General features: G+C 53.1%; 2 protein-coding genes across 2 annotated transcripts; one reads left to right on the top strand and one right to left on the bottom strand.

The window, feature by feature from the left end:
• The first annotated feature begins 26 nt into the window (after nucleotides 1-26).
• BYSL (bystin like) lies at nucleotides 27-11076 on the top strand. Its single transcript, XM_052647964.1, has 8 exons — nucleotides 27-149; nucleotides 323-594; nucleotides 4476-4632; nucleotides 6707-6845; nucleotides 7105-7238; nucleotides 7815-7975; nucleotides 8083-8185; nucleotides 8665-11076. The coding sequence occupies exons 2-8, from the start codon at nucleotides 327-329 to the stop codon at nucleotides 9008-9010; spliced, it is 1308 nt and encodes a 435-aa protein (XP_052503924.1). The 5' UTR covers nucleotides 27-149; nucleotides 323-326; the 3' UTR covers nucleotides 9011-11076.
• Nucleotides 10422-17445, bottom strand: CCND3 (cyclin D3). The gene is made up of 5 exons (XM_052647965.1): nucleotides 17164-17445; nucleotides 16061-16276; nucleotides 12968-13127; nucleotides 12317-12453; nucleotides 10422-11844 (listed from the first exon to the last, which is right to left on the bottom strand). Exons 1-5 carry the CDS (start codon nucleotides 17359-17361, stop codon nucleotides 11677-11679), a joined length of 879 nt encoding a protein of 292 aa, XP_052503925.1. The 5' UTR covers nucleotides 17362-17445; the 3' UTR covers nucleotides 10422-11676.
• Nucleotides 17446-21069: the final 3624 nt, after the last annotated feature.

The following is a 21069-nucleotide window of genomic DNA, read 5'->3' as shown; positions in this document are numbered from 1 at the left end:
CGCCCCCGATCCCCTGGTTCGCCGCTCAGGGAATTCCCATTCGCCTGGGCACCCTGGACCCAGATCCATGAAACTAGGAAAGTGTAGCTCGGACTACAACCACTTAGAGAAGACAACGTTAAATTCGGGAGAACCCAGCTCCAGGACCCGTGAGCTTTTTGGTGGGGTGGGACGGGGCTTCTGGCACACCCGGCCTCCAGACGCGAGGGGGCGCTGTGAGCTCCGGTGGGCTCTTGGGCGCTGGGTGTTTATCGCGCAAGCGCACTCGGGGTCTTTTTTTCCTCCATACCCACGTGGGAAACTTCACGGCTTGGTTTTCTAGAAAAATGCCCAAGTTCAAGGCGGCCCGCTCGGCCGGGGGTCAGGAGAAGCATGCGCCGCTGGCCGAGCAGATCCTGGCTGGTGACGCGGTGCGGGCAGGAGCCCGAGAAAAACGGCGGGGTCGCGGAACCGGAGACGAGGAGGAAGAGTACGTGGGGCCCCGGCTGACCCGAAGGATTTTGCAGCAGGCGCGGCAGCAGCAAGAGGAGCTCGAGGCCGAGCATGGGAGCGGAGACAGGCCCGCGGTGCCGCGGGAGCGCACCACGCGGCTCGGTGAGTGGGGGGGATGGGGTACGAGGAGGAGGGTGGGTAGCTGGGGCGGACGGCTGAAAGGTGTCTGGCAGGGGAATAACTTGGAATTAAAAAAAAAAAAAAAAAACTGAGGCCCTTGGCAAAGGTAATGGGGTTGGGAGACCCAGCTCTGGGGCAGATTGAGGGTTGCCGGAGCCCTCCACGCCCATTCCTTAGAGTGGCACTCTTATAGGCATCACCGAGGTTAGGCCAGCAGGAAGTGGTTACTCACGCCGCTAAGTTCTCCTGGCATTTATTTACGTGTTTTGTAAGTAATCATGGAATGTCTACTACGCACATCCCGCCTTGCTAGGAGTTTAGATGGTTTAGGTAAAAAATTGTAAACAGGGTAAAGGTATACCTAACGTCAGGATCGTCCAGTGTAGCCCGAGAGAGAGAATTAAGTAAGCAATTAGAATAATGCACTCGTGATAAAGTATAGCTTCTCTGACAACAATAGCGTTAGTCTTGGGAGTCAGGTTTCCCAGGTTGCATGACCGTTGTGCTGAGAACCGAAAAGTAGGGAGTGCTCTGAGCACAAAGAACAATATTGTTTCAGGACTAGAAAGGGAGCGAGATTATTTAAAAGATGGTCATTTTTCTCGTTATTACTCTGAGAGTGTTGACCTCCAAGTTGCTTAATCCATTTCTCAACACTCATCTTTCATTTGTCTGTGAGCAGCGTTCACAAACGGAGAAGGCAATGACAGCCCACTCCAGTACTCTTGCCTGGAAAATCCCATGGACGGAGGAGCCTGGTGGGCTGCAGTCCTTGGGGTCGCTAAGAGTCGGGCACGACTGAGCGACTTCACTTTCACTTTTCACTTCATGCATTGGACAAGGAAATGGCAACCCACTCCAGTGTTCTTGCCTGGAGAATCCCAGGGGTGGGGGAGCCTGGTGGGCTGCCGTCTATGGGGTCGCACAGAGTCGGACACGACTGAAGCGACTTAGCAGCAGCAGCGTTCACAAACACTAGCCTCCTTGCTACAGTATCTTTACTCGGCTTCTAAGACATCACATCCCTGTTTTGCTAGTTTTTCACCTCAGTGGGCTTCCCAGGTGGTGGAACCCACCTGCCAATGCAAGAGATGTTGGTTCAATCCCTGAGTCAGGAAGATCCCCTGGAGAAGGAAATGGCAACCCACTCCAGCATTCTTACCTGGAGAATCCCATGGACAGGGGAGCCTGACAGGCTACAGTCAGGAAAAGTCCACAGGGTCACAAAGAGTCAGACATGACTGAGTACACGCACGCACCTCTCAGTATCCTTTGCTGGCTCCTATTCCTCCCCTCCTGACGCCTGCTGATGGGATCTCAGTTCCCCCACCAGGGATTGAACCCTGAGCCCCGGCAGTGAAAGCCCAGAATCCTTACACTAGGCCACCAGGGAGCTTCCTTTGCTGACTTCTCGTTTGTTGCCAGCCTCTTCCTGTAGTGCCACAGCGTTGCATGCTTGGAGCTAGTCTCTTCACCTCTGATGACTTCCCTGGTGCTGTCATCAGGGTCAAGGTTTAAATACTGTCTGTTTGGTAACTGCTTCCAAGTTCATATTCCAGCCTCGATCTCTTCCATGAAACCCAAAGTCTTATATTTCAGCTCTCTCTTTAGCTTCTCCAATTTGAAGTCTAAGAAACATCTCAGATTTATCATGTCCAGAACAAAAATCCTGACCATCTTGCCAAACCTGCTCCACTCCCAATCTACTTCATCTCAATTAATGACATGATGTCCTTCCATTTGCTCCAGGCAGAAAACTCTAGACTTGTCTCTTTCTCGCTCCATATCCAATCAATTAGGAAGTCCTGTTGACTCTGCCTTAAAAATATATCCAGAATCAGATCAGTTGGCACCATCTTGGAATACCATCCTGTTCAAACCACAGTGATCTCTCACCTGGATGACTGCAGTAGCCTCTTACCGAGAATCCCGTATCTGCCACAGTCTACTCTCCACTCAGCAACTCAGGATTACCTGATCTACAGAGACCTATATGATCTGTACCTGTTGTCAGTCTGACCTCTCCTGCTCCTTTCCCTTTGCCCTCTTCTCTCCATCCGGGTCAAACCAGCCAGTTCTAAGAGATCAGTCCTGAATATTCATTGGAAGGACTGGTGCTGAAGCTGAAGCTCCAATCCTTTGGCCACCTGATGCGAAGAGCTGACTCATTGGAAAAGACTGATGCTGGGAAAGATTGAATGCAGGAAGAGAAGGGGACGAGAGAGGATGCAATGGTTGGATGGTGTCATCAACTCAAGTCCATCCATATAGGCTTCATTGCTCCTTAAACATGGCAAGTCAGGGCCTTCACCCTGGCAGGTCCTTCTGTCCTCATACTCCTATTGGTTTCCTCCCTTAATTCTTCACTTGCTCAGAGAGGCCTATCCTGACCACCCCCATTAAAAACCGCAATACATTACCCCTGTCTCCACATCACAACTTCTCTACTCTGCTGTATTTCTTTGTCATGGTATTTGTGTTTTTTTTAACATAAAGTACATCATATTAGTTCATTGTCTGTGTTCACCATTAGAATGTAAGTTCTGTAAGGGCAAAATGTTTTTCTCTTGTTTGCTGATATATTTCTGGCACCCAGAACAGTGCCTCACATGTAGTAGGCACTGTCAGTGTTTGCTGAATGGTGGTTACATAAGTCTCAGTGGCTGCCCTGAAGAGTGGGAAGCGAATAGAGACTAAAGAGACCAGTTAGGGGACTGTGGAATTATCTAGACAAGAGGTGATACTGACCTAGGCTTTGGCAGGTCTGTGAAAGCTTTGCGAGAGATTGTGTGAGGTTCAGTGGAAAAGGACTTGGTAGTTGGTTGGGTGTTGGGAGTAGAGGGCAGTGGGCAAGGCAGGCCTGCTGCCTAGGTTCCGGCTTAGCATTGACTGGATGGTGGTTCCATTTACTTAGATGTGGAACACGGAGAATAGACCTAGGAGGGCTGGGAGTGACAGACCAAGATTGAAGTGCCTGGGGGTCATCCATGAACAAGCTGTACAAGAGGCAGCTGGCGTTAGGGTCTGGAGCAAAGAAATTGTAACCCTATGGGTACAGATTTGGGAGTTGTTAGCATGTGGAGACAGAACATCTGGTACGTGTAACGCTCCCCCTTTATTTAACTTTTATCACACAGTATCTCTGGGGGTTTTGTATGTGTGTGTGTGTGTGTGTGTGCTGCACCTCAGGCCATGTGGGATCTTAGTTCCCCAACCATGGCACAGATTGTACTTCTCACTTCCTGCAGTGAAAGCATGGAGTCCAAACCACTAGACCGCCAGAGAGTTCCTAGCAGACACTCTTGGGCTTCCCAACAAGCCCTCCTGCCAGTGTTACCGAGGTCTAGAACACACTCCTCCAGTTCCCATACTGCCCATCCAGAGCCTAGGCATCCTTCGCATCCATCGTCTTCTTCTGAGTGCCTGTGGTATACATCGTCTCTGCCACTCATTTCGACACTAATCAAGCCCTGCCACGCGTGCAAGAGAGAGGTGGTGAATGTATGCTCTAGACCCAGACTGCCTGCAGTAGGCAAGTCAGTCAACTTTTCTGTGCTTCAGCATCCCCATCTGAAACCAGGTATAATAATAGTACCTGCTCCTTACGGGCATGGTGCTTACGTATGTTATGTAACAGTTTAGTGTGTTTGCTCTCGTTTATGGCTATCACTGTCTCATTGGTTCACACGTGTACATTTTGGTTCTCAAGCAGGATGGCACGACGCTGGGGTCTGGAAGGTAGTGTGCATTTATTACAAGCGTGTGAGGCCCGGACCATATCCATAATGGTTAAAGTTGAGTTGACCTCTGAATTCCTCACCCACTGCTTGGCCTTGCTCACCCATTTCATCTCCCTCTTCCAGGTCCAGGAGTGCCGCAGGATGGATCAGATGACGAGGAGTGGCCCACCCTGGAGAAGGCTGCCACAATGGCAGGGCCGGGCTATCAGGCGGAGGTGGTCGTGGACCCCGAGGATGAGCATGCCATTGAGATGTTCATGAACAAGAACCCTCCTGCCAGGTAGGGCTGGCACAGCCTGGGATTTGGGAGAGCAGGTCCTAGTAGCAACTATGTAGGAAAGAAAGATGAGATGCAGAGAAGCGTATGCTCTGGCAGAGTTTTGAGTCCCCATCTCTGGGAAGGGCCTGAGCATTCATTGCCAGTTTGGGGAGCCACTTTGACAAAAGGACCGCTCTGAATGAGAATGATGCAGACTCAAGATAGCTCCCCGCTCTGTCCACCCGTCTTAGAACTGCCTGGATTGCCTGGTGACGTCGCTGCAAGGCCTTATTCTGTCTCTGGGCAGTCCACTCCATTGCATTTGGTCTTTTTTTTTTTAATTTTAAAATCTTTAATTCTTACTGCATTTGGTCTTGGTATGCTCAGTTTTCTTAGCAGTAGGCTCAGTTTCTTTGGTCACATCTCTTTCACACCCTAACTGTCATTTTATCCAGGGTTTTCCAGCCCTTGCACCACTGGCATTTGAGGCTGGATAGTTCTCTTCTGTGGAGGCTGTCCTGTGCAGTGTAGGCTGTTAAACAGCATGCCTGACCTGTACCCACTGGACAGCAGTAGTGACCCCCTCCCCCACTCTGTGATAACCAGAAATATCACCAGATGCTGTCAGATGTCCCCTAAAGGACAGAATCATCCCCCAGATGAGAACAAATTAGAACCACTATGCTGGGTCAAAAACATGCAGGTTTTTAAGCTCCTACGGTCAGGCTCCGGAGCCCAGGGTTTTGGCCCAGGAGAGAGGTGCCTCCAATGAGGGCCCTCAACCAGTTCATTCTGATGCTGTGATGACACTGTTCTTGGTTCCTCAGGTTGTTTGTGGGTTCACACACGCTAGCATCATTAGTATACTAGTGTCGGTGCTATTAACGCTATGAAAGACGGGGTCTGAACAGCAAGTTCTGCGGCTGTGTATTTGAGCCGTGAAGGCATGAGTCCCTTTCCCAGCTTGCCGCCCAGGATCCAAGGTGGATATCACAGAACGTGTGCTGGTCTCTCCAGAGAGCCTCTCAGGGTCTCACTCAGCACCTGTCCCTCTACTTTGGCAGCTCATTCTGACGAGCTTGGCGGGATGGTTTTCAACAGAAGAGTAAAACGGCTAGGAACAGGGGCTCCTGACAGTCTTGAGGGGTGGCAGCCGGTGTCTGCAGAGAGCCAGCTAGACCCACATGGACTCAGCAGTCAGAGGCCGCTTAGCTGGGGGGCACGCATATACTGTAAGGTACCTGGCCTTCAGACCTTGAAAGACCAGGCTTTGACTCTTTCCCCCACTCTAGACCGTGGGTGGGTTACTGACCCCTCTGCCTTTTGGTTACCATGTCTGTCGCATAGATGGTACAAGGGAATGTCTGGCTTCTGCCATACATTGCTCTAAAGTGCTGTGGTGGAAGGGCACATCTCGGAAGTCCTGCCCTTCAAAGACAGGAGTGGTTTGTATATAGACTTCAGCAGCCCCTGAAGATGCCCTTACCGTACTGAAGCCCAATGTAATGATAATTCTGAATCATCACAGTCAGATTGTGTGTAAGGAGGCTGGGATAAACTGATGATTCATCTTGGACCTCTCCCCATCAATTTTAATAAATTGAAACAGGAGAGGGGGTATGCCATGCTCTCTTCCTAATGATCCCAGCTCCCAGAAATCTCGGTATATCACTGAGGTGTGTCTGGCACTCTGAAGAGGTCAGAGAAGGGTTTTACTCCATGTGTTAACTTTATGCAGGTAGGTACGTTATCATCCCTGTTTTATAGGGGAGGGAGCTGAGGCTTAGAGAGGCAGAGTAGCCTGCCCAAGGTCACAGAGGGAGCGGAGGAGCCACGACCTGAACCCAGCGGTCGCCTTCAGAGCCCAGGTTCCTCCCCTCCATGCAACTCGAAGCTCCATCCTCAGCTGAATGACTGCCTGGTCCTTTGTGCTCTGCAGGGATTCTTTGCTGGGTGGGTAGGCCCAGCGTGGACCGAGGTCACACATCCCAGCAAGGTTGCAAGTTTATCAGGGCTCTCGAGAGACGGTGTGGGGTGTCCAGAGCTCCCCAGACTGAGAGCACGGCCCTGCCGACCCTCCCTCCTGTTCCCCCAGGCGCACCCTGGCTGACATCATCATGGAGAAGTTAACTGAGAAGCAGACGGAAGTCGAAACGGTCATGTCCGAGGTCTCAGGCTTCCCTGTGCCCCAGCTGGACCCCCGCGTCCTAGAGGTCTACAGAGGGGTTCGGGAGGTAAGGACTGAGAGGAGAGCCATGATGGGACACCCTCACCAGGGCTCTGGGGGCCCACATCTCTTGTAGGCCCAAGGGCAGGCTCGGGGTCCCTCTCCCCGCTTATGACTCTAGGCTCAATTCCTCACTGAAAAATGAGGATGATACTAGAACCTCCTTACAGGATGGTTGTGAGGACTGAGTGAGTTAATGGACGCGAGGAACTCAGATGGGTGCCTGACAAGCAGCGACGAGGATGGTTCTATTCCCTCCTGCGCAGGTGTTGTCTAAGTACCGCAGTGGGAAACTGCCCAAGGCATTTAAGATCATCCCTGCCCTCTCCAACTGGGAGCAGATCCTCTACGTCACGGAGCCTGAGGCCTGGACCGCTGCTGCCATGTACCAGGCCACAAGGTAGAGCTGATGGGAGTGGGGCAGCCTTGGGTCTGCAGGGCGGGCTGGGTGTGGAAAGGACAGGCTTTCCCTCTCTTTGTCGTTACATTCCCTCCCAGAGCTCTCTTGTGCTTCTTTATGGCATCACTTCCCCAGCTTTTCCTGTTTCCTGTTCTGGGGCCAAGGTCCTGTTAAGAACATCCTGTGATGAATTTCTAGGGGAGAGGCGCCTAACTACAGGGACACAACCCTGCAGTGTCAGGGTGGCCTCAAAAGTCCGTGGCTCCCCAGGCGTGTGCAGGTCCCTGGTCACAGCAGGGTACAGCGGACCCCTGATAGGGAGGGGAAGGTGAACAGCTGGTTCCTGTCTGTCTGCAGAGCTCTGGCTCGCCTGAAGACAGACAGTGTTCACCCCCATTCAGGTACATCTTGCAGCCCCTCCTGTTCCCTCTCTAATCTGACCTGGGTGCTGCACTCACCCAGCTCCCTCCCCGGTCCCTCAGATCTCTTGCATGCAAATACCATCCACAGTGATATTTGAAGGGCCAGCTCTTTGAACTGACCTGGGATCTTCCTCCTTCTTTCCAAAACCACTAGGATTTTTGCCTCTAACCTAAAGGAACGGATGGCCCAGCGCTTCTATAACCTGGTTCTGCTTCCCCGGGTACGAGATGACATCGCTGAGTACAAACGACTCAACTTCCACCTCTACATGGCCCTGAAGAAGGCCCTGTTCAAACCTGGAGCCTGGTTTAAAGGTGGGGACCCAGGAGGCGATTAAGAAAGGGCAGGGCCGGAGCTCTTGCAGGACCTCCTTTCTCTCACTCTGGGCTGCTAGTGACCGTGCCCCTCTGCCCCTCCCCAGGCATCCTGATCCCGCTGTGCGAGTCGGGCACCTGTACCCTCCGGGAAGCCATCATCGTGGGCAGCATCATCACCAAGTGCTCCATCCCCGTGCTGCACTCCAGGTAGTGTTGCGGGCTGTGCAGGACCATAGATTGGCCCATCTCGACAGCAGAGTCCCAGGACTTGGGGCGGGGTGGGGACACGTGGGGAAGGAGTCAAGCATAAGCCCTTGGGTTTGCAGTTAAGTCGATGGGTATATGATAACTCCACAAGATTGTCAGTCCCGTGGGAACAAGGTCCCAGGGCCTGGCCCATGCTAGGTGCTCAGTAAAGAGTTGAATGAATGAGAGACGGGGGAACGCAGGAAGAAAGTAGGTTGGGGCAGAGACATTTGGACACACTCTTGAGACAGAAGCAGTCTGAGCCAGACAAGGGTATTTGGCGTGAGTCAGCGTAGCCCGGGTAACAGGTCGACGGAGTGAAGGGAGGGGAGAGGAATGCAGAGATTTTCCTTTAGGGACAGCACAGTTTAGACCCCGTGGCGGGGCCGGGGTAAGGAGCAGCTTTCCCCCAGCGTTTCCCTGCCTCCCTTCCCCGCTAGTGCGACCATGCTGAAAATTGCAGAGATGGAGTACAGCGGGGCCAACAGCATCTTCCTGCGGCTGCTGCTGGACAAGAAGTACGCGCTGCCCTACCGAGTGCTGGACGCCCTGGTCTTCCACTTCCTGGGCTTCCGGACAGAGAAGCGCGAGCTGCCCGTGCTCTGGCACCAGTGCCTTCTGACTTTGGTCCAGCGCTACAAGGCCGACCTGGCCACGGAGCAGAAGGAGGCCATCCTGGAACTGCTCCGGCTTCAGCCCCACCCCCAGCTGTCCCCAGAGATCAGGCGTGAGTTGCAGAGTGCCGTCCCCCGAGATGTAGAAGATGTTCCTGTCACCATGGAGTGAGGACGCAGCGCTCGTCCGGGTCTGTGGAGCGTGGAAGGACTCCAGGATCCCTGCTGGTGACTAGAGGTGATTCCGAGCCTTGACAGCTGAAGACCCGGATCAGGGCCAAGACAGGTCGCGGGCCTCTGACTCCCCAGTTCTCAACAGGGGGACCTGAGTAGGGCTGGTTCCCTCTTGCGTTCTAGGCCTGCATCCCTGCTCAGTTCTGAGACCTGACTTAAGGTCCCACAGCCCAGCACTCCCGGGTCCCAGCTAGGGTTGGAATGGGTACTTCCTCTCAGGCTGGTGTCAGGTCACCGGGAGGTGGATAAAGACAAAAGGCAGGTATTCATTGAACCTCAGTGTTTTGATGTGATGGATGGAGATCTTTGCTATCCTTGTTTCGCTGGAAGCAAGCACTGCTTCACTGGAGGCGGGCACTGCTTTCCCCTCATGCTTAGCAGTGGATTCTTAGCTATTTACATGGTAGCCTCGCACTTCCCCCACCTTATTCTACAAGTCTTCTCTAGGCTGTACCCACCCTGCCAGCCCCTAGAGGGCACAGCCTTTGCCTTCCCCTGACACAAGCTACTTGGGGAGAATACCAGCAACCAGGAGGTTGTTCAAACACGAGAAGGTCTCAGATTGGTTGCAAGAGCTAGAAGAAAGCACCTAGAGGAAGGTGGAAATTCAGGATGAGAAAGGTCAGACCCAGGGTCACCACCAGACCGGTTCCCTTTCTAACTTTCTTAGCCAATGAAAGCGTTCAACCAGGGGTTGGCAAATCAGGGTTGTGTATGCCTGTTTTCTTACAGTCCATGAGAGAAAAGTGATTTTTTACATTTTAAATGGTTGGTGGTGGAGGCAGAGAAAAAACAGCAGTATTTTGTGATAGGTGAAGATTATATGAAATTCAAGTTTCAGTGTCCCTAAAATAAAGTTTTTTGGGACACAGCCACATCCATCCACTTCCATGTCCTGTGACTACTTTCACTGCCCCTACAGCAGAGACCAGTGCAGCCTGGCTAGAACCCTGTTACTTGCTTTTGCAAATATGAGTTTGTTCCAACCTAATTACTCTATTTGGTCATAAAGCAAATTTCATTTATATAGTTTTGTCTTGAGACACTAGATGAAAGCAAAAAACTACCCCCACAGAGCCAAGCCAGATGACACACAAAACGCACATGCCCAGCCCTGTGCCAGCGCCCCCAGCTCACCTTCTGGGTTGGCACCACACCCACATCTGGTGTCACAACGTGCCTTCCACATCCTTCCGACCTCTGCTTCCACAGCCAACTTCAGGTGTTTGTTTTTCAAGATAAAGGGCCATATACAGTATGTGTTTCTTAGCCATTTAATGTGTAAAAACACCATCTTAAAAAAAAAGTGTCCTTCATTAAGTATTTGAGTATTGTGCTTCAAGCCCCATTTTCCCCCATAAGCCATGTGGCCTTAATTGTGCAGTTTTGCATAGTGCAGTGCTTTTTAGAAATGTGCACATCAGGTTCTACAGCAGAACTTCCGATAACACAGGCAGAAGCCACATGGCCCACAAAGCCTGAAATGTCTGCTCTGGCCCAAGACAGAAAAGGTGGGACGACTCCTGCTCCAGACATTGATTTCTGCCCTCTTTTACCCCATGCAGTCTAGAAATAAGCTTTCCCACAGACTGCCCTCTAATCCAAGAAGCCAGAGTCAGTTTTATTCTAGAAACTTTATTATAAAGGTAGCATGATGGTCCTCAGCCACCAGCCTGGACCTTGTGGCCTCAGGAAAGACCTGTGTTAACAGGGCCTGCCTCCCTCTCTGGACAGGGGGCTTGATCATCACCAGGTCATCCCCTGCTTCATTCTGCAACGCCCCCTGCTCCTGGAGGATGGGGCAGAGGGCCAAAGGGAGAGGAGGGTATGGCCCCACTCCAGGCATAGCAGCTCCTTGGCCACAAAGATCCTCTAGCAAGTAGCAGAGGGGAGGAATACAGCAACCACCAGGGTTACCACCCCTGTGGCGGGGGGAGAAGGGCCCCACCACACCCTCATACAGTTGTACTCAAAGTAATTAATAAATTAAAACAACTTCCTTCTGCACTGACACCCCCCTCCCCCCAATCACACAGGAGAAGCTGAGCAGAAAGCAAAGCAAGGAGGTTGATTCCTGCCCCTGGACGGTGGCCGGGGCCCCTCCTAGGAGTAGCTAGGATTATGCAGGGCCTCCAAGTGCTTGGAGAGGGATGTCCACTCTTGCCCCTAATGTGTAACTAGAACATCCGAGGCTTCTTCAGAAAGATCCCAATCCAAATGCAGTAATTAGGGAATCCCCTGGCGGTCCAGTGGTTAGGACTCCGAGCTTTCTCTGCCAGGGGCTCGGGTTCAGTTTTGGCAGTTGAGAGCCCCAGAGATAAGGGAGCCCCTAGAAAGGAATGCTGGTACATGTATTACACCTCAATGTCACTGGCTGGATGCAGGCAGGAGGAGGAGCCGGACTGGCCCCCAGCCGTGGCCGGCCAGGCCCCTTAGTGCACACTGCAGGGTTAGGTAGGACCTGACCCCTCTGGCTGGCGAGGGGCAAGGGGAAGGAGCCCCCTCAGGCTTCAGCTGTGGCATGATTCTGTTCCTGCAGCCAGGGAGGGGGGTGACAAGGTCCCCTCCTGCTGTCAGCAGCCACTCGAGGGGGCCTCTCCAGGGCTACAGGTGGATGGCCGTGACGTCTGTGGGAGTGCTGGTCTGGCTGGGCCCCTGGCTGCTGGAGCCCCTGGGGGCCTTGGGCGCTGGGCTGGGAGAGGTCTGGGCGGCTTCCCTGAGGCTCTCCCTGAGGGCAGCTTCAATCTGCTCCTGACAGGCCCGCAGGCAGTCCTGGGGACAAGGGGGCGTGGTGAGGAAGGTCCGCTTCCCACCCCGCTTCCCGCCCTCCACCAGCATCTGGCAGCAGGTACAGGAGGACACCTCCCAACACAGGGAAGTCTGGGGAGGTTAGGCCACAGCCCAACCCCAGGAATCAGCCTTCAGTTCTCAGAAACTGGCAAGAGGATGTGGCAAGAGGGTGTGAGAGGGCCTGACATCTGACACCGAACCCCCACCCCCACTCCTGCATACTGCTCGGCAAGGAAAGGGTACCCAGGGGCAGTGCCTTTCGGCCCACCCGCAGCACTTGCTCTTCTCCAGACCAAGGCAGGAGATAAAAGACCACAGAAGCCGCAAAGGTGGGGCACTTGAAACCTGGAGTGGAGACCAGGTTGGGAGTGGTCCACAGCACCCTCTGCTGGAAGCTCAGGGAGAAGTGCTCCCTCGTGAGCAGAGGCCATTTGCCCAGCTGCCCAGCACTCACCACTTCAGTGCCTGTGATCCCTGCCAGCAGCTCTGTGAGCTCGTCCCCAGACGTGGAGCAGGCACCCAGGCCTTGCACTGCAGCTCCGATGCTGCCTGTGGCAATCATGGATGGTGGGTACATGGCAAAAGTGTAGTCTAGGAAAGAGAAAAGGGACCATGAGACAAGGATGAATACCAGCGTGCACCTTCTATTTCCCAGGAAGTGCCAGGCTGTATGAATAGAGCACGGGTATACTGGGACACCCCAGCAGTGCGTGGTATAAGAACAGCTGGGGAGAGGGTCAGGGTAGTAAGTGATCCAGGCCAGGAACCAGAGAGTGAATGGGTCTCTTCCTGGTATGGACACAAAATTAAGGTTAAGAAACCTGGGTTCTTGGCCTGGCTTAGTCACTGAGACAGCCTGGGCAAGTCACTTCTCTCTAAGCCCTTGGTGTCCCCAGCTACATACTCGGGTGGGAGGTCGGGGTGGGGGGCTGCAGCATCTCTGAGATCCCAGACAGCTCTGCTGCTTTCTTGTGTTGATACTGGGGGCTCAGAGGATAGAATTTTCACAAATTTTGAAGTTATGAACCGAACCTCCTAGTTCTCTCTCACGTTTCCAAGTCTTCTGATTTCCCTGGCTTGGCACATGTGTGTGGGGGGCTCTTACCTGTAGCACAGAGGGCCAAAAAGGTCTGGGCGTGCTTCTTGACCAAGGCTTGTCGGTCGCGGGGCAGAGAGAGCCGGTGCAGAATCAGGGCCAGGAAATCGTGGGCAATCACTGCGGCCAGGTCCCACTTGAGCTTCCCCAAGACCAGCACCTCCCAATCCTGGAGGCAGAGGAAGAGGGCGGGGTCAGTGGCTGAAGAAGGGAAGGGGAGGAAGTAAAGTGGAAGTCTCACAGGGAACGAAGCACATCACACTTGAAGGTCAAGACTCCAGGTCTGCTTTTGAACTTCAGGACTGGTACTGTGGAATGGGGAGTCCAGGGCAGGGAACAGCTAGGGGCACTTGCTTTGAGCATCTATTGATCAACTTCCTAGATGCCAGAACTACATGCTTTACATAAACTGACTCTTTTAATCCTGCTGGGTTATCTTTTGGGGGTCCAACTGTCCAGGCCTTCTCTCAACCTCCTGCAAGGCTCTGAGCAGGCCTCCAGTTATAGCTGAAAGAAAAGTCTGCAGACCACCATCACCAGGAACTAGAGGCTCTTCTGGTGTGAAGCAGAAAGACTCTCCATAATCTCAAGGATTTGTGAAAGGGGAGATTACTAGCCTCTCCCCCAACTCAGCATGCCCACCAAGTCCACACCTCTTGAAGAAACTGGGGTTAGCGTGAGGCCCTTCCTCCTCTGACACAGCCCCTGAGCCAACCCCAAGGTTCCTCAAAGTGGAGGTTGCCCAACCCAACCCACATCCCCTTGGGGGGGACACTGGGGTGGGGGGCTGAAATAGAGCACCCCACTCCACCTCTCTGGCTGAAACCCAGTGCTTAGTGTCATTTGAGTCTCAGGGGGAGAAGTGGAGGTCAAGGCAGACAGGATGGGTCCAGGTGATGATCCCTGAGGGACCAAACCATCTCTCCATCAGTCCCAGCCTCCCTACTACTGCTGGGTCCTGGAAGGAGACTGGGAGCCCCACCCAGTCCACTCCTCTGGGGTTCCCAGCCCTGGCCCTATTTCTGAGTTGCACACAGGAGGATTTCTTCATTGTTTTATCTCAGGAAGGAACTCACAGGTTTGACCCTTAGTGGGGTAGAAATGGCAACCCCACCCAATCTCTTTTCGGCCCTCTGTCACAGCTGCCCCTCTCCTGGCCCCCACCTAGGTGTCATGATCTTCAGCCTCTCACAAAGCCTCACAGAAATTAGCCTGGCCTGGAGCCAGAAGAAGTTGAGCAGAGAAGTTAGCATTCTACTCCCCGTGTTTATTCCAGGGGTCAAACTCCTAACTCAGAAGTCAACAAAAAGCATCCAGGATCCAAGGAAACATCTGGAAGGCAGCTCGGAGTGGGGACGCATAGGGTCCTGCGTTGGGGGAGGGTGGCCACCTTACCCTCCATCTGGGCAGAATATCTCCTGAGAATCTCAGTCCTCACTTGACAGAGAACACACCCCTAGCAGCTTCCATAACAACCCTAACCTCTGAGGCCACCTGAGGCCTCGAACACACCACCCTCCATGCAGCACCGAGCCAGGACCCTTCCTTCCTCCTCTGGGCCCCCACCTTCTTTGTGGCACAAGGATTATTTGGACTGACCGGAGCTCTCTGATGTCCCTTCCAACTCTGACCTAGGAAGTCATCGATCGGCACGCTCCACCCCCAGCTCAGGCAGGGGGAGTGGGAGGAGAGGACTTTTCGCCTGTTCTGAAAAACTGCCCTCACATAAAGGCACACATCCCATGCTCATCTTTTCACAAAAATGAAGTCCCCTTCCACTAGCCCAAACTCCTTCAGAAACATCTTGCTCTCTAGCCCTGGAAACCAGCTCCACCTTCAGACTTGCCCAAAACTACCAGATTCATCACAAAGAGCTGTGGAGCCTCCCAGATTCCCAGCTCTGGCCTCCTACTCCCATATCCGAGAGCTACTTGGCAGGAAGAGGAATCCCGTTCCCCGACAAGCAGCACTCAGGGGCCCCAGTACCCTGGCTTTCCTGGCCAGCCAATCACAGCAGCCAGCACGCTGCCCTCCTCCCCGGGAGATGGGGCCCAGAGACGCCTCTCGGGTCAAGAGAAGACTCGACTGCTGTAGAGCAAGGTGGAGGAAGGTGCCAGCTCACCCCTCTCCCCTGGGTCCCCCGAGAGATGATCTGCACGCTCCCAAATAACCTCTTCCAAATCCAAGCAACTCCCCACCTCCTCTCCAGGCTCAGTGGGGAAAGAGAACCATGACTCCCCTGCCCTGCCTCGGGAAGAGCCCAGCCCAAGTTCCCAGCAAGAGGCCCAGGGAGCCACTTCCCAAACCACAGGAGTGACAGCAGCTCCCCACAGGGTTATGAAAGACCTTGGTCAGGGTGGGTGGGCCAGGGGAGAGGGCATCATTATCACATCGGAAGCAGCTGCAGTTCAGCCAGTCTGTGCCTCGGCACTGGCCTTTGGCTAAAGGGGGAAAGATGATTCCACCAGGCCTGAAGCAGCTGCTTCTGAGAGCAGTTTCTCAGGGTGAGACTAGGGAATGGAGAATGAGGGAAGGAGCTGGTTCTCCTGGGATATAAAAGGAAGGAAGGAAGCAAAGTGGGACGGAACTCCTCGGCCCTTCCTTACAGCAGCTGGGGCCTGGCTTTAATCAGCTCTGGGAGACTTTTTGATCACAAAGTCCACACACTGGGAGACAAGATTCAACCCGGGCGGCCCCTTCCCCCATGTGAAGCATGTTCCACTCCCCCACTCCAGTGGGGGTGCACAGGCATGTCCTGCTGCTGCCAATAAATAACTCATGGTGGCTGTGTAAACCCAGAGGCAAAGTACTAGTGAGTGTAGACATGCAGTTTGACTTGTTGCTATCTGGGGGAAAGACCATGAAGGAGTGGCACCCCCTGGAGGTCAAGACAGGGGATCTGGTTCATGCTGGGAGCGCAAGCCTGAACTGGGGCCACCCTGACCATCACACCACACTGTCCCATCTTTTGTCAAAAGAAAAAGAAAAAAAGCTGCTACCCTGCCCAGGGGCAGAAAGCTTCCGGAGGCCTCAGCTTCCCCCCTCCTGGTATGTCAGGAAGGAGGCAGGGGGTGCTGGCAGGTGGGGAGGGTATGCACGCACCCGCAGCTGGCGCGGGGAGACAGAATGGTCGGTGTAGATGCACAGCTTCTCGATGGTCAGGGGCGTTGTCTCGCGCAGCTTGGAGGCCAGCAGCATGCAGACCGCACCCAGGAGCTGCAACTGCGCCTTTCGGGTGGGGACGCAGGACAGGTAACGATCCAGGTAGTTCATGGCCAGGGGGAAGACTTCCTCTTCACAGCGCTGCTCCTCACACACCTGGGGGAGGGCGCACAGTCACTTCGGGGGCAGAGGCTTAGGAAACGCAGCAGCAACTAAAGGCGAGGGGTGCGGTGCGCTGAAGGGAAGTGGAATGGGGAGCAAGACACGGGAGGGGGTAGGTGTACTCACAGTGACAAGGACTAACACGCAGGATGCGCCTTCCCCAAGGTGACACCCTCCCACTTCCTCTGCGGTGCCTCCTTTCCCCGGGGGTGGGAGTGGGGGGGGGGAGCGGGATACGCCAGAGGCTCCCTTCCTTCAGGAATCCAAACTGAGGCTGATCTGCACCCCCCATACCAAGGGAGAGGGGTTCGGAAGAGCCACCCATAGAAGCCAGAGAACTGGGACCTTACCCCCATTACTGCCACCCAGTGCACACACCCAAAAGGAAGGGAGGAGACTCCAGCGGCTGCCTCCCGCACTTTCCATTTCCCTGACGGCCGGAACAGCGCGCCACCCCCACCGGCTTCCCCGCCAGAACCCCGCGACACACACAAGGAACCGGCTCTGCGGCGGGGGCGGCCGAGCCCAGGGTTTTCCAGGCGCGCTCTCCCTAGAAGACCGGGCGTGCGGTGGGGGCGGGGCGAGGCTTTTGAGAGAAGTCAGAGGGGAGAGGGTGGCCCTCGCCCCGCTTTCCCGGCCCGAAGACAGGGTTATTTGGGGGTGCCAAATGCCTGGCGGTCAGGGTCAGAGAAGGGCAAGAAAAAGACAGCACCGAAGCAGCCGGCTAAGGGCGCGCGAGTGAAAAGTCCAGGCCCCGGGGATCTGCGCCACAGAAACATCTTGCTGATTGTTGCTGAGGATCAGGATGTCCCGACAGGGCGGCCCCGGGATGTCCGGAGCCCGGGGCGCGGGGGTGACGGGGGAGGGGAGACCCGCGGTACCTCCAGCATCCAGTACGCCAGCATCTTCCGCATGTGCGGCTTGATCTCCCTCTGCACACACTGGAAGTAAGAGGCGCGGGGCACGTAGCGCTCCTCCAGGCGGAGCAAGCTCTGCAGGACACGCTGGTCCCCTAGCAGCCGCGGGTCCGGCCCGGCCCGGGGCGCGTGCCGAGTGCCCTCGCAGCACAGCAGCTCCATCCTCGGGCAGCGCGCGGGCAGGGCGGGAGTGCGGGCTCGGGAGCCAGAACGCAGGCGGCGGGCCGGAGAGCGCGGGGCGCGGGACTGTGGCGCTGTCGCTGGCACTGCGCGGCCGAGCCTCAGCCCGCCCCCGCCGCCGCGCGCGCGCCGCTTCCCTGACAGGCGCCCCGCCCCTCGAGACCGAGTAGCAACCGTGGAATGCTCAGACGTCGCGACGCTCCGGGGGCGGGGCCTCCGGCGCCCGGACGGAAAGGGCTGGCGGGCGCTCCCCCTCCCCCGGGCGACCGCATTGGTCGGCTGGGCGCGGGCCGCCGGCTTCCGGGCGCTCCGGATCCTTCTGACCACCCGGTGCTAGAGGAGTGTGCTTTGGGGGTGGGCCTCTCCTCGCCCCCCGCCCCCACCTCCGAGCCCTTCCATTTTTGCATCTCCCGACTCCAGGCGCCCCGAAAGGTTATTCATTCATTCGTCAAACTCTACTTCACCCGCTGCTTGCTCTAGGAAAAGTAAATAATAATAAAATAGCTAGATCTTAGGGGAGACTGGTCTGAGCACTTATTAAAATCTTAATGAAGAAGCTGTGGGTTAGGTCTTATACTGATTTTGCAGTTGAGGAAACTGAAGCAGTAACTATAATAGTAGTTCGTCTGCGGCAGAGCTAGGATTGGGAAGCCGACGGTCTGCCCCCAGAATCTCTGCTCCACCCCATGGCTACTTAAACTGATCCCCGAACCAGCCTGAGAGCGGGTCAGAAAAGCAGAACCTCAGGCCCATCCCCTGACCTACTGGATCAAAATCTGCCTTTAACCAGATCCCTGGTGATTCCTGTACACACTGAAGTGTGAGAAGAGACAGTCCTAAGTCCGCACGCTTGAGAACTACAACAGGGCGGAAGGGTCATGCATTCAAGGCCTCACCTTGTCTGTCATTAAGTTGGGTGTGTGGCCTTGGACAAACCCTGACGTTGGCCTTAGTTTCCGTTTGAGGAAATGATGGGCGGAGAAACTGCCTCCTTTCTAGAGGAGTTTCTTGCTCAGATTCTATAAAATCTTTCAGGCGCCACTTTTACCTCCCAAGCTTTGGGACTTTGCAGTGTTTCCAGAGCTGGATTCCGCGTGACCAGGAGGCAAACACACCACAAGCCTCCAGTAATGCTCCAAATGGCAGGAGGCCATGGGGATCCCTGCCTCTCCTGGGGTCCTCCAAGGAGGTGAGACACTAAGGAAGTTAATTACTAGAGAAATGACACTCTATAGAAAGAGGTCAGTCCTGCGCTAAGCATTATCCCAGTGAATTGTTCTTTTTTATGCAATAAATTTTTTGTTGTTTGCATATCATGGAAATATTCAATGCATTGTAGAAGACAGAAAATACCGATGTCACACAAAAAAGTAAATAGTAAGTACTGGCAGTTTCACCATCCAGATTGTTGTCCTTCAGTCATTAAGTCGTATCCAACTCTTTGAGACCCCATGGACTGCAGCATGCCAGGCTTCCCTGTCCTTCACTATCTCCCAGAGTTTGCTCAAACTCATGTCCATTGAGTCAGTGATGCCATCCAACCATCTCATCCTCTGTTGTCCCCTTCTCCTCCAGCCCTCAGTCTTTCCCAGCATCAGGGCCTTTTCCAATGAGTTGGCGCATTGCATCAGTTGGCCAGATAACCCTTTAAAATGACAATGTTTATTTTTCTAAAATTGTTCTATGAATAAACATATTTTTAAGAATGACATCATTGTGAACTATTTTGTAAACTTTTTTGTTTTCACGAAAAAGTATACTGTCAGCACTTTTCCATCTCATTAAATATTCTATAACTTTTTAAATAACTACCTAGTAAACCATTGAGTGAATATAGCGTAATGTATTTCACCAAAGCTGTATTATTGGAAATCTAGGTAGTTTCTAGTTCCTCCCTATTAGAAATAATACTGTAAAATATTTTTGTGGTAATATTTTTGTGCACACTCATGATTATTTCTAGAAGTGAATTAATTTCTAGAAGTGAAATTTCTCAATCTGAAGTTATGAAACATTCTAAGGCTTTTGATACAGTTCTTATTACCAAATTTCCCTGCTGAAAGGCTGAACCAAACTAATGAACAAACATTAGATATCTACTAAAAAAAAAAACAACTACCAACTGGCGAGATGAAAAGTGGTTTATTAGTAATGTGTATAAATTTTTAAATTCAAGAGTTCTTGTTGTATCAGTGTGAATGTGGGCTGTGTACCTTCTCTGATCTTGTAAGTCTTCTATTCCTGTCTTCAAAAATACAAGCAAGAAGTTTCTTGAGCTAACTAATCATTGCATTGCACGCTTTTGTTAAAGAGAACAGTGTATTTAAAATTATAAAAATTAGATATGACGTTAAGGGGAGGCAAACATGTTGAAGCGTACAGGGCTTTTAGGGTGCAGAAGGGCTAAAAATGTAGCTTTTGAAGTTAGTACATAACCAAAAACCAGTTCTGTCCTGGATGTTTTTTTACTTTCAGAATTATTGAGTAGGACTGTTCTGTTAAGATGGTGCATCTTTGATGAGAGAGTAAATCATTTTTTTTTCCCCATAAGTATACTATTATTTCCCTCCATTTTACAGAAAGGGAAACCAGTACTTTAAAGTGGCTAAATAATTTGCCCAAGGTCACAAAGCTAAAGTGGTCGAGGCTAGATACAATCTAGTGAGTCTGGCTGGAGAATCCATGCTCTTAACTACTTCATTCTGCTACCTCTTGTGCTGATCTATGAGTGCAAATTGATTTATTAGTTGTTGGTTTAGTGAGGAAGGCGGACAGAAACTACCCAGTCCTGGAAGCTTGGGAGTGAGCCTACATCCTGGGGAAGAGGGCTCCTGGTAAGCCGGGCATTTTGAAGGATACCTCTGCCTCGCCCTTGACTAGGACTGACATGCCCAGAGCAGAGTCATCCGGGACCTCTGGCCAAGGTCAGCTACAAGCTGGCTGGCTGTCCTCCATGGAGGCCGGTGAGCTCAGTGCTGGGCCAGGGCAGAGGAGTTCCTGGAGGGTTGGCTGATCTGCCTGGGAACTTCACTAAGCACCTCCATCTCAAAGGAACAGGGGCTCCCCTCATTATTCATAAAAGAAGGGAAAAAAAAAAAAGGCAAAGCACTGACGAGGGCCAATATGGGGAGGAGTTTCTGCCCAGGTGCATTCAATTAGAACAAGTTGCTCAATGAAATGGCAAATGAGAGGAGGGGTGGGAATGGAATGTCACAAGCCAGATGAAAAGCTCCAAGGAGGAAGGAAACAATGCTTTCTTCCCCTTCTTCCTCTTCCCACTCCTCCTCCTCTTCAGCATTGAAATGTCCCCCTCCTAGAACTGAGGGGGTGAACAAGGTGATGGGTGAGGCTCATCACCCCACGGGCTACATTCCGTGGCTCAGTTACCTTCGGACCCATTCAGATGACAGAGAGGCGAGGCATCTTGGGTGGGGGCTGGGGCAAGTCTGCTTGCCTTCAACGCCGGGCTCTACCTTTTCTTTTTTTGTTCAATGAGAGTAAGAATAGTTTCAGCCGCAAAGGGGTTCTGAGGACTAAACAGGCAGAAAGCATCTTGCCGGTGCCCGGCCCACTGAATGCCTGTGAGCATTCCAAGATGGTAGTTTTTGTTGCTATGACTATCATTCCCTCTCTTAAGGAGTACCCTTTACTCTATGAACATACACCCAGAACCCCTCAGAGAAAAGTAAA

Source organism: Budorcas taxicolor, chromosome 11 (assembly GCF_023091745.1).
Source record: "Budorcas taxicolor isolate Tak-1 chromosome 11, Takin1.1, whole genome shotgun sequence".
Classification (NCBI taxonomy): Eukaryota; Metazoa; Chordata; class Mammalia; order Artiodactyla; family Bovidae; genus Budorcas; species Budorcas taxicolor.
This window is presented reverse-complemented; position numbering and strand designations above follow the sequence as displayed.